This window comes from Chinchilla lanigera, unplaced genomic scaffold (assembly GCF_000276665.1).
Source record: "Chinchilla lanigera isolate Chin_1 unplaced genomic scaffold, ChiLan1.0 scaffold00004, whole genome shotgun sequence".
Lineage (NCBI taxonomy): Eukaryota > Metazoa > Chordata > Mammalia > Rodentia > Chinchillidae > Chinchilla > Chinchilla lanigera.
In genome coordinates, this window is record NW_004955405.1 from 32,248,656 (window position 1) to 32,265,538 (window position 16,883).

General features: G+C 42.5%; 1 protein-coding gene across 1 annotated transcript in view; it reads right to left on the reverse strand.

Annotated features, from left to right (window-relative positions):
- Window positions 1-16,883, reverse strand: part of Ccdc38 (coiled-coil domain containing 38) — a 42,442-nt gene that overhangs the window by 5,845 nt on the left and 19,714 nt on the right. The window contains exons 7-14 of the mRNA XM_005374488.2: window positions 16,763-16,843; window positions 14,218-14,369; window positions 12,597-12,689; window positions 11,774-11,831; window positions 10,237-10,306; window positions 8,464-8,615; window positions 6,640-6,775; window positions 692-897 (exon numbers count right to left, since the gene is read on the reverse strand). Coding sequence (XP_005374545.1) covers window positions 692-897; window positions 6,640-6,775; window positions 8,464-8,615; window positions 10,237-10,306; window positions 11,774-11,831; window positions 12,597-12,689; window positions 14,218-14,369; window positions 16,763-16,843 — 948 coding nt within the window. The remainder of the gene's footprint in view (window positions 1-691; window positions 898-6,639; window positions 6,776-8,463; window positions 8,616-10,236; window positions 10,307-11,773; window positions 11,832-12,596; window positions 12,690-14,217; window positions 14,370-16,762; window positions 16,844-16,883) is intronic.

Genomic DNA, 16,883 nt, shown 5'->3' on the forward strand with positions numbered 1-16,883 from the left:
TTCCAAACCATTGGGGAAATCAACTAAAATTCTTTTCAGTGATGAAAATAATTGGAATTAGATTCATGTCTCACTGCTGAAAATAAGTTGCAATTAAACTGTGAGGTGAATATATTTGCTACCGTAAAAAGCATGTCAGTGCTGCTAATGAGTTTTAGTTGGATCATCTTAAGGAAGCTGAAATCCTCCATTTTTAAGTTTGCTTTCTATTCAATAAGATCCTAGCAGGATCACCTTAATATATTCTGGACTTTTTTATAGGGAGAAACAATATTTACCATGTACCAGTAATGGAGTAAAAGGGAGGCAGCTGGCTGGGAAGGGGATGAAGCAATGAAAGCTTACAGGCTGAGATGTACGTGTACCTGCTCCCTGAGGTGAATGTGTACTTCGTGTGCTGTAATCATGTACTAATAAAAACAGTGTAATACCCAATATTAATGGCTAACATCTGAGGACTGACTATGTGCCAAGGACGTTCAGTGCTTTTCAATGGATTGTATAATCCTCATCTAACAGCCCTACGAGATAAGTAGCATGATTGCTACCACCTTACAGATAAAAAGACTGGAAGAGACCCGGGTGGCGGTCAGTCCTGACCAAATGAGAGGTTTGCTAAAGATGGAATCTGAGCAATAGCAACCGCTCATTAAGTCATTCACTCTAAGTCTTTCCCAAGTCGGGGACGTACTTTTGCCGCCGCTCCTTCTGCTTCAGCCTCTCGATTGCGTCCACATTTTCCTTGGGAATGGATTCGATGAGGTCACTCAACTCCACCATGCGAGACTCCACTTTGACCAGCTTTTGGACTGGGTTCAGGCTGCCGACCTCAGCATCCCCAATGCACACTTTGTACACCTGATTGATTTTTTTACTGAGCGAGTCTATCAGCTTTTCCTGTGTTTGGGAACAAAAAGCGGAAAACATCACGTTGCGTCAGATAAGTGTAAAATAAGTATAATGAATGGAAGGTTCATTTTGTTAAATACTTCTTTTTTCTTTTTGGTGCTGGGGATTCAACCCAGGGCCTCACTGCATTCTAAGCATGTGCTGTACCACTGTACTACACCCTTTTAAAAGAAAAGCTTCAATAAGACACACACCAGTGAGAAAATGAAGTAGGTATTTGTATCATAATTTAGAGTAACACCTTGCATTGCTTTCTTAAAATACATTTCAGAGTAGATATAAAGAGTATAAGAAGACAGAATACTTTTTGCTTGCACATTTTTGTGCATCTGATTCCTAATCAAGTAAAGGCAGTGTACACACTTGAAATCCTCTCACACCCCTAGTGACACAATATGTGAGCCCCCGTTTGCATTTATTATTTGAATTGCTAACCCTAAATCATTCGGCGTGGCAGTTCCTTGCGCGCATGCCCGATGGCAGAGACCAATTCCTTGCTGTCACTACACACTTAATAAGTGCTGGATAAATGAATGCATTCTTTCAGAGAAAAAAGTTTACAAGCAAATGGATCCCCAGGGTGGCCTACCATGGCCTTTTTAGGGTGCTTGTCACAGTCCCCATTGGGAAGTCAGTGCCATAGTCTTATCTGCCAGCAGCCAAACCTTGCTGATCCCTCTCTTTTGATTCTGAACTCGGTGGGGACTCTTGAGCAGATAAGCGAATGTGTTTCAGGACCATAAGAAACTTGTCTCTTTCTCCCCTGTGTACCCAGAATTCATCACTAAGAGGACCTCAATAAACTAAAGTAAGTCATTTTTGAGGTTGCATCCTGTCCCAACCCCTACTTCTGCTTGAAAGGATGAGAATCTTCATTAAGAACACATCCTGAGAGAAGAAAAGAACAAATCCTGCAGTGCTCAGCAACGTGGCTCCTAGAGTGCGGGTCCATACGCTCTCTGGAGCCTCTGGGGTTTATTTATGGCCAAGATCTGATCCCAAGAGTGGACCGCTTCTATTGTCTCTTACTTTGTTTTGTTTTGTTTTGTTTTTGTACTGAGAATTGAACTCAGGACCTTGCACTTGCCAGGCAGGCACTTGTGCCACTGAGCTACATCCCCAGGTAACTGTCTCTTAGTTTAAGCTCACTGTAGTCCTGTTTACCTCACGTCCCACCTGTTCTCCCTCTATACTTGTTCTTTTTTTCCTATTTCTATTAAAAATACAATTCTTTTAGAAACGTGGAGAAATGCAAACCAATGTAAAAGAAGCAAAAGTCCTATTTGCCGGAAAGCCCTCTCTAAAATAACATGTTATGTCTCACGTTTATATAATAACACATTCCTTTTAGAAACCTTGCGGACAGACATGCAGAAGAATATAAAAGGAAAAAAGAGTTAAAGCAACCCATCAGGCTGACATATCGTCCACCACATATGAAATAAGACTTCCTGTCATGTAAATAATTAAAGCAGACAAATACATGGTGATTTCTGTATTGAATACTGGTTTTGAGAAAAACCAACTTTAATATGAGAATGGTTAGTGGTGATGAAATTGTTGAAGCACTAGAAAATTAAGAGCTTTGGAGAGGACTGGATATCTTTTTTTCTTCATTTTTAAAAATTCTGTCATCACACAGGAGGGTGAACAACACTGTGATGACTTGTATCTAGATGTCCCCTCAAAGCCTCATGTACTCACAGGTGGGGCTTTGCAGAGTTGGCTGGATCTGGGGAGTGTGATACTGGGATTAAGGCTGTGTGACACTAAATTAGTCCACTGATTGGAATTAGCATAGTTCTAGATGTGGCTGAGTGGATTTGCTGAAGATTGAAGTCACCCTGGATATGGGTGGTACCATCTCAAAGGCTTGTAACCTGGATGGGATAAAAGGGAAAGGGAGGCTCGCTGCTGCTCGCTGCTTGCTGCCTCCTGCCTGCCCTGCCATGGACTGTTTCTCCTCTGCCACGCCGCCCTGCCTTGGAGCCAGCTGACTATGGACTGACACCTCTACAAACTGAACTGAAATAAACCTTTTCTCCGAAATAAACCTTTTCTCCTTTAACTTGTGATTGTCAGCGACGCAGAGAAGTAAGACAGACATGAAGAAAGATACTTCCTAAGAACAGCATTAAGAAATAAGACAATGAAATTAAGGAAGATGGCATGTGTGAAAAAGAGACTGAGGACCTGGCCCACAATGCAAAAGGGCAGAGAGCCCACGGCGGAGGCTGACTGATGACGGAAGGGAAGTGTGAGCCTGATCTCTGGAGCCGCCACCAGGTGGCAGGCCCAGCCCAGAGCACCTGCGCGGAGGAGCTGCCTAGGAGGGGTGGGGTGCAGAAGTGGTCATCTTCCAGGGGGCAGGCAGGTTAGGGAACATGGAACCCAGCAGTGGCGCTTCAGGTGCCCTCCAGCAGTTCATGGCAGACGATGTAACCAGAGCAGCATCGTAAGTGGAGAGAGCCTATGAGCCACCTGGATGTCAGCACTTCCTCTTTCCTGCCCCAGGATTCTGTCACTCTAACCCTCTTCACTGTCCCTGTGTGCTGGCTGCACACAACTCTCCTGGCTCAGCTCCATCAGCTCCGGGTCAGAATGAAGAAGCCAGAGATGAGCATATTCTGCAAGTTGAATGGTGGGATGACTTATGTTCCATTTCATGTTCAACAAAAATGGCTGCTACACAAAACAGCATGGATGAGGGAAAGAAGGCAGACGTGTGACATGATTCCACTTCCGTAAAGCTCCAAATCGGGAAAGCTAACGATGGGGCGAGGAGTCAGGGCAGTGCTCACCTTTGGGGGACGGGAGAGAATGGAAGGGGAATAAGGAAGGCTTTGGGGGGCACTGATAGCAGTCTGCTCCCCGATGTGTGTGTGTGGGGTGTACATGACTGCCCACTCTGAGCAAATTCCTTAAGAGGAACACGTAGGACTCTCAACATTGCTTTACATCTGAGTCTACATTGGTATTTTAAAAATAAAATACTGAATTAAGAATAGTTTTTAGAGGATGAAGTATAGTTAAGAGGGGGGCAGTTTTGAAAGAATAATCATTTTCCATCCTGCCTCTTCCTCCCGCACTTTATACACCCAGGAAACTATGACACTAGGGCTATTCTGCAGAATGTAAAGAAAAATTCAGCATGAATACCAAATTTATACTTGTGATCAAGAATTTCATGGATAGACTTAAAAAGTAATTTTCAGATCATTTTTCCTTTTTATATTTAATGATCTGCTTGCCTCAATGGTTAAAAGGATGGAAAATGCCACTGTTTTTTTCATAGTTGCCCTACTTGGATGAAAGGGGCTTGGCTAGACTGGAGGTGGGTAGGAATCACAGACCCTTACCTGACAGTTTGCACATCAGTTTGCTTCAAAAATTGTCTATAAGAGAGTTATAAGGGTGGAAATGACCCAAAGGTCCCTCGAGAGATGAATGTATAAACACAATATGGTAGATACAGTGGAATTCAGCTGTCAGAGAAAGCGCAGTCCTCACACAAGCTACTAGGTAGCTGAACTTTGAAAACATTATGTGGTGTGAAATAAGCTGGACACCAAAGAACAAATATTGTACAACTTCACCCATGCCAGGTCCTGAAAAAAGTAAAAAGCACAGGCACAAAGAGTAGCACGGCAGTTGCCAGGGGCTGTGGGAGAGAGGTGACAGGTTCGTGCTCAGTGAGCAGACAGTTTTGCTTTTGTAAGATGAAAGTTCCGGAGACTGGTTGCAAAATAACACACACTTGAGGCTTGCATTTAAAAACAATCAAGATGTTAAAATTTTATGTCGAAATGAAGATGAAAATGTTCTGAAAATAGATCATAGTGATGGTTATATAACATGGTGAATGTATAAGAGATGATCAAAATATGCAGTGAAAGCTTAGATTTTTTAAAAAAATGTATTACAATAAGAGACACGTTACCACAAATACCCGTCAAGCCCTCCCCGACCTTCATTTTTTTTTTTTTTTTCTGATACTGGGAATCGAACTCACGACCTCGCACTTGCCAGGCAGGCGCTGTGCCTCTGAGCTAAATCCCCAGCCCCTATCCCATTGTTCTTGCCACACTCTGAAGCAGTTCTGGAGGTCCTCTTTCATGAGTGTCTTTACAAGGTATGATAAAAAATGCAGTGAACATTGCTGCTAAGCGCCGTCCAGTGGAAAGAAAGGTTTGTTAAAACATGATAGTGGTCCTCATCCACTTTATTCACCAGATCTGGGTCTGTGAGACTTCTGACACTGCCTTGAGGTCAAAATGACCACCAAAGGTCAGCAGTTTGAATTGAGTCAGGGCATTGATAGCGCCATGATAGCCCAACTGCAAACACATAAAAGAGGACTTCCAGAACTGCTTGGGAGAGCGGCAAGTACAATGGGATAAGTGTGTTCAAAGCAAGGGAGACTATCTGGAGGGGGATCGAGGGCAGTGTGCATGTTACCGCAGTGGTTATTTTTAAATATTCACCATAGTTTTGAATCACACCTCATACTTAGTGACACTGAATTCTATGCTTGAAATGACTAAATGAAAAACTGTATGCATATTTTACCAGAGTAAAATAACTATTAAATGAAAAAAACAGCATTGAAGGACTGAAGGAGATCATCAGTGACACTTCTTCCTCTAGCAATGCTACCTCGGCATGGTAACCATACGATGTGTGTGTACATGCGCACACACACGTGCAAAGGAACCATACACAGCGCTCGCTTCTTGTAACCCTGCCCACCTGAGGGGAGGGGAGATCATTCACCTCTTTGATACAGTCTCTCAAACTTACCTCTGTCTAGAAATCAAGTTCACAACAGTAAGTGTGATATTAGCCCCACCTATGAGCTTTGAACTTTTATTTCACTCAAGGTTTTTATAGGAACCTGCATTAGATGGAGGTTGCCGTGGGTACAAAAACCACCCTCGTCATTCATTCAGCAAACGTTGATGGAGCATCAGCTTTGTGGGAACACTAAATGAAGCTAACTGAGAAGAATAAGACAGTCCTTGAGGTTGAGGGACTTGCAGCCAGGGGTGAGATGCACTTGTTAATATGTAAGTATGCTAGCTGGTTGTGGTGGTGCACACCTGTAATCGCAGCAGACCAAGGAGGCTGAGGCAGGAGGATCGCTGTGAGTTCGAGGCCAGCCAGGGTTACACAGTGAGCCGCTGTCTTGAAAAACCAACCAACCAAACAACCAACCAAATAAACAAATAAATAAACAAACAAAACAAACAAGTGTGTGTTGCAGGTGCTGTGATAATGAGCCTATCTATCTGGGCCTAAGGAAGCTAAAATCTGTTTCAGCTCAGTGTTGGGCCAATTTCCCATTCAGTGTTGATTCATTGTTAATTGTGTTGATTCACTGCTTTCTTTGTTCATTACTCAATCCCTGAACTGCCACCGAAATGAGCACAGGCAGCGAACTACTCCATCTGTCTACGCTGTGACTGGAAGACATGTACGTGCAGGGGAAACCGCAATACTACAGTTTGTGACAATGAGAGCAACATTTTCAGTCATTACTAAGTGACTCCTGTCTAGTAAGCTACCTGTTGTATACTGGCAAGATAATTGCAAGGTGGTTTTCTCCCTCTATCATCAACCTGAGACTTGTAGTTTGCTTTAACTTCCCCATGCAAAAGCTCAGTGCAAAGGGAAGGCACGTTACTATTATCATGAACCAAAATGCAGTTACTGTGAGCAGCGAATGATTACCTGAGCATCGGAATTAAATTCTCCAAAACTGAAGAGCCTGGAGCGCAGTTCCAACTCGGCTGCCTTCTCCTCTTCTCGCAGGCAGTTCGCCTTCAGGATTTCCTTGTGCTCCAACAGGAACTCTATGTTGCTGTTTCTATTGCAGAAGAAGAAAGAGACCCCCTTGCCTGTAACTGGTGGTTTAGTGAGATAACCATCAGCCCAGCAGCTTCAGTGCTATCTGGAACATGGGTCAACAACACCCAGCATCTGCGAGCCATGAGGAGCCTGCGTTTGAAGACATTGCTGAAGGACTCAACTTTTCTTTTTTTGTCTTTGTTTTGAGACAGGGTCTCATTATGCAGTTCAGGCTGGCCTTGAGCTCACTTTGTAGCCCAGGCTGGTCTCGAACTTGCAACGATCCTCCTGCCTCAGCCTTCCGAGTGCTGGGATTACAGGCAAGCGCCACCATGCCCGGGTGTGGGCACAACTTTTCAAGTGGTGATGAGGACAAGAAATGCTCAGGTGCTGCTTCCACTGGAAGGCAATTTTCCCTCTGCTATTTTTGTGGTACCCACAGGTCCCCCAAATAAGCAGCAGCAGAACTGAAGTGTCAGGAACCCCGGCAGTGATATGATCTGTTAGGAGAGTGCTCTCAGATCTGGCTGACTGGCAGAATTCCGGGGAGTGAGCGGGGGAAATGGAGGCTTCTGACTCTCTGTGAAGATTCTGATGGCGCCTCAGAGAGAGAACCTGACAGTCTCCTTTCCCTGCCTGCCCTCCACGGTCCCACCCTTTGTGTTCCTGAAAATCATGGGCTGAGGGTGCTGCACCACACTCTGTAAAGACTGAGAAAGACACGAGGTTCAAGATACAGTGGTGGTGATGAGATAATGATTCTGGGGTTCTTTCTGAACAAATTCATTTGTTCTTTTTTTACCCCCAGCACTAGGGTCCTCACTCAGCACTCCATGTGTGCCAGGCAAGTGCTCTGCCACCAGGATACACCGTCAGCCCTCAAATTCATTTGCTCTGAAGTTTAATGTAGTGTGACCTATTATTTAAAAGGATTGCCACTCTGGCCCAGAAAACTTCCCAAAACAGTCTACATATTTTTATAAATGGGTAAATATAAAGATATCTTCTCTATAGCTTGAGGCTGTTTTTCAAAATAATATAAAATTTTAGAATAGGGAGGAATTTTGTAAGACATCGTGCTCACCTCATTTTTAACCCCCCTGTAATAGCCCTGATATATTGATATATTCATCATAAAATCATACTGTTAAGTCCCAGAAAATAGTTTTACTGAGAGTCACAGCCAAGAAAAACAAATTTATTAGCATCCAAAGTGTAATTTCATTAAGGAAATGATAGCCAAGGGATAGGATGAAACTAAACTGCACAAAAATCAAGGGTAGCATTTCAGTTGTCTTTTAGTCGTCTAAACTATCTTTTATTATTACTACCAAAAGAAATATTTTTATTAGTGCATATTTGTAATATGGAATAGTGATACTCATGCTGGGGAATCGATATATGCATGCAACATATCTCGATCCCTTTCAATCCCTTTACCTCGGTTTTTCTTTCCTTCCCCATTTCTCTGGTCCCCTAACTTATCTCCAAGACTCTACCTTAACAGGGGTAGAATTAAACTAAAGTCAATCTGTTCTGTGTAAATACACCTTGAACCTTTCACCCTCACAGTGTAAAGTATATTAATAAAAAATCCCAGCCGAAATCTATAGAGACCGCGTGAAAGAGCCATTGTGAATGAGTTGGACCCAGTCTCTGATCAGAAATTGCTTAACAGAATAAATCTACTTGTTCTCCATGACTTACATTTTGTCCTGTATAACTTTTTCTCTTTTGTTTACCTCTTCGAGATTTTCATCTACATCTTGGGAATATTGGACCAAAGTCAGATTCTGCTCTTCTAGATTTGTGAGGACCTGAAGCAACTCTTCCGGTTCCTTGAAATAGAGTTCTGGCAGCTGATTAATCAATAACAAAGAAGAGAATTCACTTCCAGATACCCACATGTGACTTGCATAGATAATACTGTTGTTTCCATCACTGTGACAAAACACCTGAGGAAAGATTTGTTGTGGCAAGAGGCTTCAGAGGTTTTGGTGCATGATCACTTGGGCCATATGGGGCACCAGACATCACAGGCCCAGCATGTGCTGGAGGAGTTTCACCTCATAGTGGCCAGGAAGCAAAGAGACAGGAAGGGGCCTGGTCCCAATAGCTTCTTCAAGGACACCCCTAGCAACCTTTCTTCCCCTCAGCTACACCCCTAAAAGGTTCTACCATCTCACAGTAGCACATAGGTGGGGACCATCCTTCCAACACATGGCCTTTGGGGGACATTCAGGATCCAGATGGTAAGAGTTGCCCTAAAGTGAGGGAGATGGGTGGATAATTATAAGGAAGCTTGCTTATTTCTCTGCAAGAGCTGGTTCTCAGGAAAAGGACATCCTGGGTATGGGGTGGGGGAATGAAAGGATACTTGAGAGAGAGGCAGAGGAAGGAGAAGGAAGAGGGAAAGGAAAAGAGGGATAAGGGGTATAGCAGAAAGGAAGGAAGGGCAGGAAATGGTGACAGTGAAAGGCAAAGGAGAAGGACTAGAAGAGGGACAGGAGGCTAAGTGAAGGGCATTCTCCCATGCACTGCAATTATGTTACATTTCTCAAATTCTAAAGATTAAGTATTTATTACTTTAGGTGAATAGTTTTGATTTGCATATCTGTGTTCATCATTATTTACAATACCCAAGTGGTAGGGGCAACCTAAGTGCCCATGGATAAATGAGTGGATAAATAGAATGCAATATATCCACATTGGAACATTCTTCAGCCTTTAGAAAGGGAAATCCTGTCTTAGACTACAATATGGATGACCTTTGGGATCATAATGCTAAGTGAAATAGATCAATCACAGAGAGACAAATACCACGTGAGCCCACTTCTATGAGCTATCTTGCCAGTGGCTTGCCAGTGTGTTCAATTCACACGGTTTCAGTTTTGCAAGGTGTAAACATCCTAGAGATCTTGTTGCAAAACAAATATGCATATAGGTAACACTTACATACACTTAAAATGGTTAAGGTGGTATATTTTATATTATATATTTTTAAGCACAATTTTTCAAAAGGATGACTGCAGTAAGGCGTGTTATATGTAGCAATGGCTGGTGTTTTTTTTTTTTTTTTTAATTCCTTTAAGTTTCTGTAGTTGTGTTTTGGTTGAAGCAAATGCAAAATCAATTTTACAGTAATAGCAAGGTATTTGTTGGAAGTCTATTTCTCTTACAGTTCAGGTACACAATATATCTCAACCACCAATAAAATAATCAGCCACCAGAAAGTGGCTGTTTTTACAGGAAGATTGTAGTTCAGATACTTCCCCCAAATTATTCTCTTCTTATAGACGTTTACTTTTCTGAGATGGTCTGATGGCTCATCAAACCAATTAGAGCAGCACTAAAACAATATTTCCTTTTGGAAAATGTGTGGGGTGTTTGGAATAGAGAATTTTAACTTTGTGAGAAGACACAAACAGCTGTACTTTTCACCAGCAGCAATACTTGAATCAAGAAATGCAATCTGGTTACCAGATCCATGTCCAGGTTGTCATCTAAAATGAATTCCATACTGTCATCAGAACTGACACTGTCTGTTTGACTGTGGAAGAACAAAAAGAAACAAAGAAAAGTCAATGATTGCGGAAGCATCACAGCAGACTGGCTTCATTTCTAAATTGTCTTTGGAACTAACTATAGCATAGCTCTTTCCAGCAGCCTGTTTAGCCTTTCAGGGGACTGCTCACTGGGGAAAAATGAGCAAAGACATGAACAGCAGACATTTCACCTGGGGCTATAAGGGTGCACACAATTGCAAAAAAATGCTCAATATCGTTAGTGCTAGGAAATGCAAATCCAAAGCACAGTGCCACTGTACACTTGTCAGAGAGGTTAAAATTAAAAGATGACAGACACATCAACTGCTGATGAGGGTGTGGAGAAACCGGAGTGCTCAGACATGGCTGGCAGGCATGTAAAATGGCACAGCCCATCTGGGAAACAATTGGATAGTTTCTTCCAAAAAGTACACATGCACCTACCACCAAGTCAGCCGTGCTTTCCAGAAATTTATCCTGGAGAAATGAAAACTGTGTTCACACAAAAAAAGTTAAGCAAAAAAACTCACAGCAACTCCATTCACTGCAGCCCTGAACTAGGAACAATGTGGATGTTCTCCACAGACAAACATTTAAAACACAGCCTAGAACACCCATATCATATAGTCCAGTGCTCAGCTGTAGGAAGGAACCAAGTGCTGATAGAACTGGCAACTCGGATGCATTTCCAGAGAATTATGCCTGGGCTACACAGTGACTTCAAGGCCAACCTGAACTACAAAGCCAGACCTTGTCTCAAAAAAAACCAAAATATTTTTAAAGTGAGGGTTAAGAGTTGGGGATATAGCTCAGTGGCATAGCACCTGCCTGGAAAGCACAAGGTTGTGAGTTCGAGTCCTGGTACCAAAAATAAATAAATAAATAAATAAAATGAGGGTTAAACGCCACAGATATGGAACAACCCCAGAGCCCCTAGAATTCAGAGCAAAGTATCTCTTGGCCTTTATAGTGATTGTCATGGATACAGGGCAGCTGGCTCAGATCCCTTCCTCTGGGCAAAGGTACTTGGCCCGGGCATTCATATATTTTCTCAAGGCTTCCTTGGGGCAGCCTGGGTTGAGAACTAGCGACTTGTGAAACAATGAATATAAATGTCATCCATCAAGTAAGGGAAGAAACAAAAATACATGCTTTATGGTCAGATCACAGCTCTTTTGAAGGACGTAGTGAGCTCGCAGACCCATGAGCTAGTGCACAGCTTAATAAACCATAGGCTGGGCATTCTGAGAGGCCCACAGCCGAGATGCAGGGAACTGGCATTTTCTGTGAACAGTTTCTTATCAAAGAATGTGGATAGGGCGCAGAGCTCAGTCACCTCTGGAGTGCACAAAAACAGGGACCATGGACTCTAGGGTTTTTCACAACAGGTGTGGCTCTACATTGAGGGGAGGTTAAACGTTATTTTCTAAAAACCATTCACAACTTCCAAGAGAGTTAAGCATAGACCGTACGTGGATAGGGGTGATCTCATAGCATCTGCATTGAGACTGGGCTTCTTGGGTATCTTTCCTGTTCAAAATATCCAGGCGAAGTCCATTTTGGGAAGGGTAGAGGGAAAAGAAACAACACATAATTAGAAATTAGCTGGTGTCCCTTGGCATAAATGTGCAAACTGGCTTCACAAGCGGAAAGAATTTCTTTTTTTCTACCACTGGGGTGAATGCTCATGGCCTAAGACATACTGGGGTCATTTCTGCGCAGGCAAGTTTCGCTGTTGAATTTACCCCCACCGCTACATACATCTGCTGGGTAAGGGAGAAAAGTGGTCACCGAGGGTCAGCCTGCACTGAGGGTCACAAATGCACGTGACTGCAGGGTAGGGCAGGCACCACAGGGAAGAAGGCCTATGGGGACCAAGTCCACTCGAGAGGTTGTGGGGAGTTGACTGCGGTCATGGTAGAGCTGCCTTGCTTCCTCCCAAGAGTGACTTCCTTGGGTCACTGACCAATGGCAGTCACCTACTTGCAACTGGCCTGGTTTTCTGGGGCCTGGAAAGTGGCTTGTCATTACCAGAAGGCAGATCTGAGCCAGGAAAAAGAGCGGTTCAGCTAGGAAGGACCTCAGAGCATGTAGCAGTATAGTCAGCCCAGGGACAGCTCCTGTCCACTCAGGATACTTTGTAATAACATTAGGGAGAAACCAGAACTCCTGGTGTCCAGGATTAGGGGTGATGTGGCAACACTCCCCCATTTTCCAGCTGAGCTCACGGGTCCTTCTCCACCTTGAGGCCGACACATTCTTTCGGGGAGGGAAGTCACATACCTCAGCACTTACCTTGGCTTTTTTTTCTTATAGAGTCACCTGAAGATGGTCTCACCTCAGAAGATGCAGCATCGTCCTCTGTTTTACTTAGACCTAATGGGAGTTCTAGAAATGGGAGATAAGAAAGAAAGAGAGAGGAAAGAGAAGATGGGGGGAGGATCTCTGAGAATGAGAGGTATTGTCAAAGCTTCCAAGAACAAAAATCAAAGATGGAGATCTTGTGACCAATAAACGCAGTCTGCCCCCGGCAGGGGCTGTCTCTGGCGTAGGCAGAGTGGATGAGAACAGACCCATGGGCACTAGGGCATCTGCATTTTCAACCTCAGCCTGCCTGAGACACATCCTGCTTAGGGGATGAGTCTAGGAGGTCTAAATCTTAAGCTGTTAAATGCGAATACTCCTCCATTTTCCTATTTGTTCTCTTTCTTCTTCAACACAATCTAGTGAGTTTTAACCAAGTCTCAGTATTACACTCAATGCCCTGCACATGCAACTCACCCACACTCTGCTGTGTGCTGGGAAATGTTTATCAACCACCTCTGTGCCAGCAAATGCTCCCGGATTCGTAGTTTGCCAGTGTCTGTGAGGCGCATGCTCAGTTCTCCACGGAGTGCCCCCTGGGCTCCCCAGCCCCACGTGGCACCCGGAATACTCTCCACGCCATCCCAGGGCTCCCCTGGCCAGTCTCCCCTCTTCCAAGGTGACTCTGCTTTGCACTTGATGGCTCAGTGACCAAAAATTCTTGTTTTTCATTTTCCTTCAGTTTTTCAGATTTTTTTTTTTTTTTTCCAGGAAGGGAGAGAGGGGTCTAAGTCTGCTCCTAGTTACCCCAATGTTCCTGGAAGTACAAGTCTTTTATTTTGATTTGTGGCTTCACTTTAATCATGTATTCAATTCTTTTATATGATGGGATCTATTTCTGATCCATTAAGCTGACCTCCAAATGCTAGCAGCATACTGAGACTCTGGGATGATATATTATATAATATTTTAAAGGATTAGTAACTCCCACCTCTTACGGTCCTAATTCAAAACTATAGAATACCCTCAGAATCATTATGTAGAGTTCTCCTCGTTCTGACACCCCACTCTCTGACAGTTTTTTAGTAAATTTTTAATACATATATTTCAAAACATAACATTTTTTAATTTATCAGGCCTCCAGGTGCTAATATTAAAGTTACTGTTGCTTTCTTAGGTTAGTTTTCTTGTACAGTTTCTGATTATTAAAGTTAGTTGGCTTGTGTTAACATGTAAATACATAGGCAAATATAAGGTAAATTAGTACGTTAATTTATAATACAGATAAAGTATAATTGACTTTGTGACCATTTACTTTATAGGACATTTTATGAAATCAAGTAGTTTTTGAGATTTTTTTAGGCAAGGTTTCTAAATTATTACATCATCTACAAATAATATATTTTCTCTTTCTTCCAAGTATATATTTTTTTGGCTTTATTTCTAAAATTAAACTGAGTTTCAAATTAATAATAGATAATAACAAGGATAGTGAGAATCTGCATTCTTGTTTTGCTTTTTAAAATTTTGAATTTAAATTAAAACCACTAAAAAGGGAATATTTTAGAATCAGAGATTTTTATTTAATTGAAATTAAGAATGTGTAACTTACTTGTTACCAGTTTTGGAAGAATGGATTGAATTTTTGATGTCTGTGCTCTTTTTAGTGCTTGCTGGATTTGCCAATGTTTTGGAGACAGTTTCAGCAGGAAAAGTCCATATTTCATGTACTCCCGAAGAAGAAATTCTGTGTTTACTATTTCACTACTCAAAAGAAGCAAAGATGTGGTTAGGTGTACCTGTGTGAAAGTGTACAGATTAAAGAATTTCTTACACAATATTCTCTTGATGTATTAAGTAATAATGCACTTATCAAAAATTATATGTATGGTCATAAAACTATAGGCTTCAATAAAATGAAAAGAAAGTAGTCTGTAGGACTATTTGTCTGAATAAAATATGCCCAGTGATATGCACATTTAGAATAGGCTGGTAATAGTTTTACTCTGTATCTTGGTTACTTTTCCCTTGCTGCTGAGACAAAATACCTGATGCTCAAAATTAAGGAAGGAAAAATTTATTTAGCTCATGGTCTGTGGCAGTTTCAGTCCATACTCGGCTGGCTCCAAGGTAGGGTGGCACATGGCAGCGGGTAACCGTTCATGGCGGCAGCAGATAGCAAAAGCAACAAGAAGCAAAAGAGAGGAGCAGCGGAGGCATCAGCCTCTTTCTTTCCCTTACATTGTATGCAAATTACCCACCCCAGGGCAGGTGTAGCACTCACATTCATAATTCCAACACTGGACTATGAATCAATCATAAACTCTAAAAGCTCACGCCATGGCTGCATGTGGCTTTGGGGGGACATCCAGACACAAACCACAACACTCTGCATATTTATTTCTGTGGAAACAGTACACTAAGTTACAGAAGGAGAAATTTGAGGTAGGAAAAGATGATACCTATGTAAGGAGAAGAAAGCATGCTAATACTTTGTGAAGACCTTCTATGCACAGGGCAATTTGCAGGATGCTTTACAGAGATAGTTTCACTGTCAGTATGGCATTTAAGGATAAGGGTTGTTTTTCTCCAGCCAGCACTCAAGCCCAACTGTGATACCCAACCTCTCACCGAAAATACCTAGAGCCTTTCCTCCAGCTTTACATTGCTTTACCACAAGCCTGTTATGAAATGGTCCCAGAAGGATCATTTAAAATAATAAAGGAAAGGGGTTTCACTTTTCAGAACCTCCTATATTCACACCCTCATCAGTGCCTTTACTGATATCACATCTTATCAATATGCTCAGCTTCAACGCCCTGTCAGATCTATCTTCTCTCAGTATAGGTCTGCAAGTGGCTGACTCAGGCTTCAGCCCCTCGTTCTACCACTGTTTCCATTTTTGATAGAAATCCTCCCAGATGTGTCACAAAGAACATGGAGTAAAAGTGGACTAGAATTGCATGGCTTCCATACAAAGGCTTAGGAAGAAGGTGCCTCTCTCTTTGTAAACAGGTCCCTAGCCTGATCCAGCTGGGCCTGCAGTGGAGGACCTCCTTGGGCCTTCTGCGCATAGAGGAGAAAACAGCCTGCCTCCCTGGCTCTGTCACAAGCTGTGTCCCATGCTCTTTTGAGCCTCTCTAGGATGATGCGACAATAAGAAATAAACACATTTTCGGGCCAGAGTGCATGGACAGTGTCCCCTGCAGGGTCGGTAGGCATATGTATCGCACTTTATGGAAGCATAAAGGCTGTTACTCTGGTTTTACGAATATTCTTTAAATGGACAAAATCTTCTGCTTACGCTATGTGTGTGTGGGGGAGTATGAATTCTCCCTCTTGGAGCACCTCCAACTTTAGATTCCTAAAACAGAAGAAGCTGCTGTAGCCAGAATGTGTTTGAAACACACATTTTGTTAATGCACTGGGTTCCAAATAAACTACCACCCAGTTCATTTGCTGCATTTTAGACAAGTTATTGCCCTTTTTGCCACATAGGTCTAGAGTGTAAGATATGAAAGATGTAGTTTCAGAGGAGATATGAACATTAAGTTAACAAGAAGAAAAGCTTAAGTCTTAGCACTACCTGATGCCAAAACAATAGTTTGTCCTAGATCATGAAAGTATTGTCCAAGGATGTTTACAGAAGCGTTTTAGATATTTAAAATTAATTCAAGTGAGTTTCCCTGGCCATAGAAAGAAATGCACAGGTTTGCAAAAGAGTGGCCAAGGACACAATAATATAAACCCCAACTCTACTCCTGTGATTTTTCTCCCTAGGGATCTTATATTTTAATATGAATGCTAGCTTTTACTAAGTGTAAATGTAAAATACTACCAGTTATAACTGTCAGACAATTGTAAAATGAATCTCAATTTCAGAGAGGTTCAAATGTGGAAAGAAATGCGTCTTAAAAGGAATAAAATAAGGCACTGGGAGAAGAATTAATTGTTTGCTTTCTTTTGACTGATTTCTTCGCTTCTACATTTTCTACAAGTTAGAGAACGTTTCCTGACAGCCACCATGAACTGACACGCAGGCAGAGATGACCCTTGACTACTTATTTAAGGTCTGCTCACACTGGGAGATCATCAACAGGGATTATTCCACACGGGCTGTGGAAAGCTGGTCCTGAGAAGATGGTGACTTCCCTCACCTCTTCATTGCCTGCACCTCCATGCTGGCTTTCTTCAGCTCGGTTGTCATTTGGAGTTTGTTGAGAGTTTCTTGTGCTGCACTGAAAAAGGAACAAAGATTTGTTAGCTTGTTTTATGTTG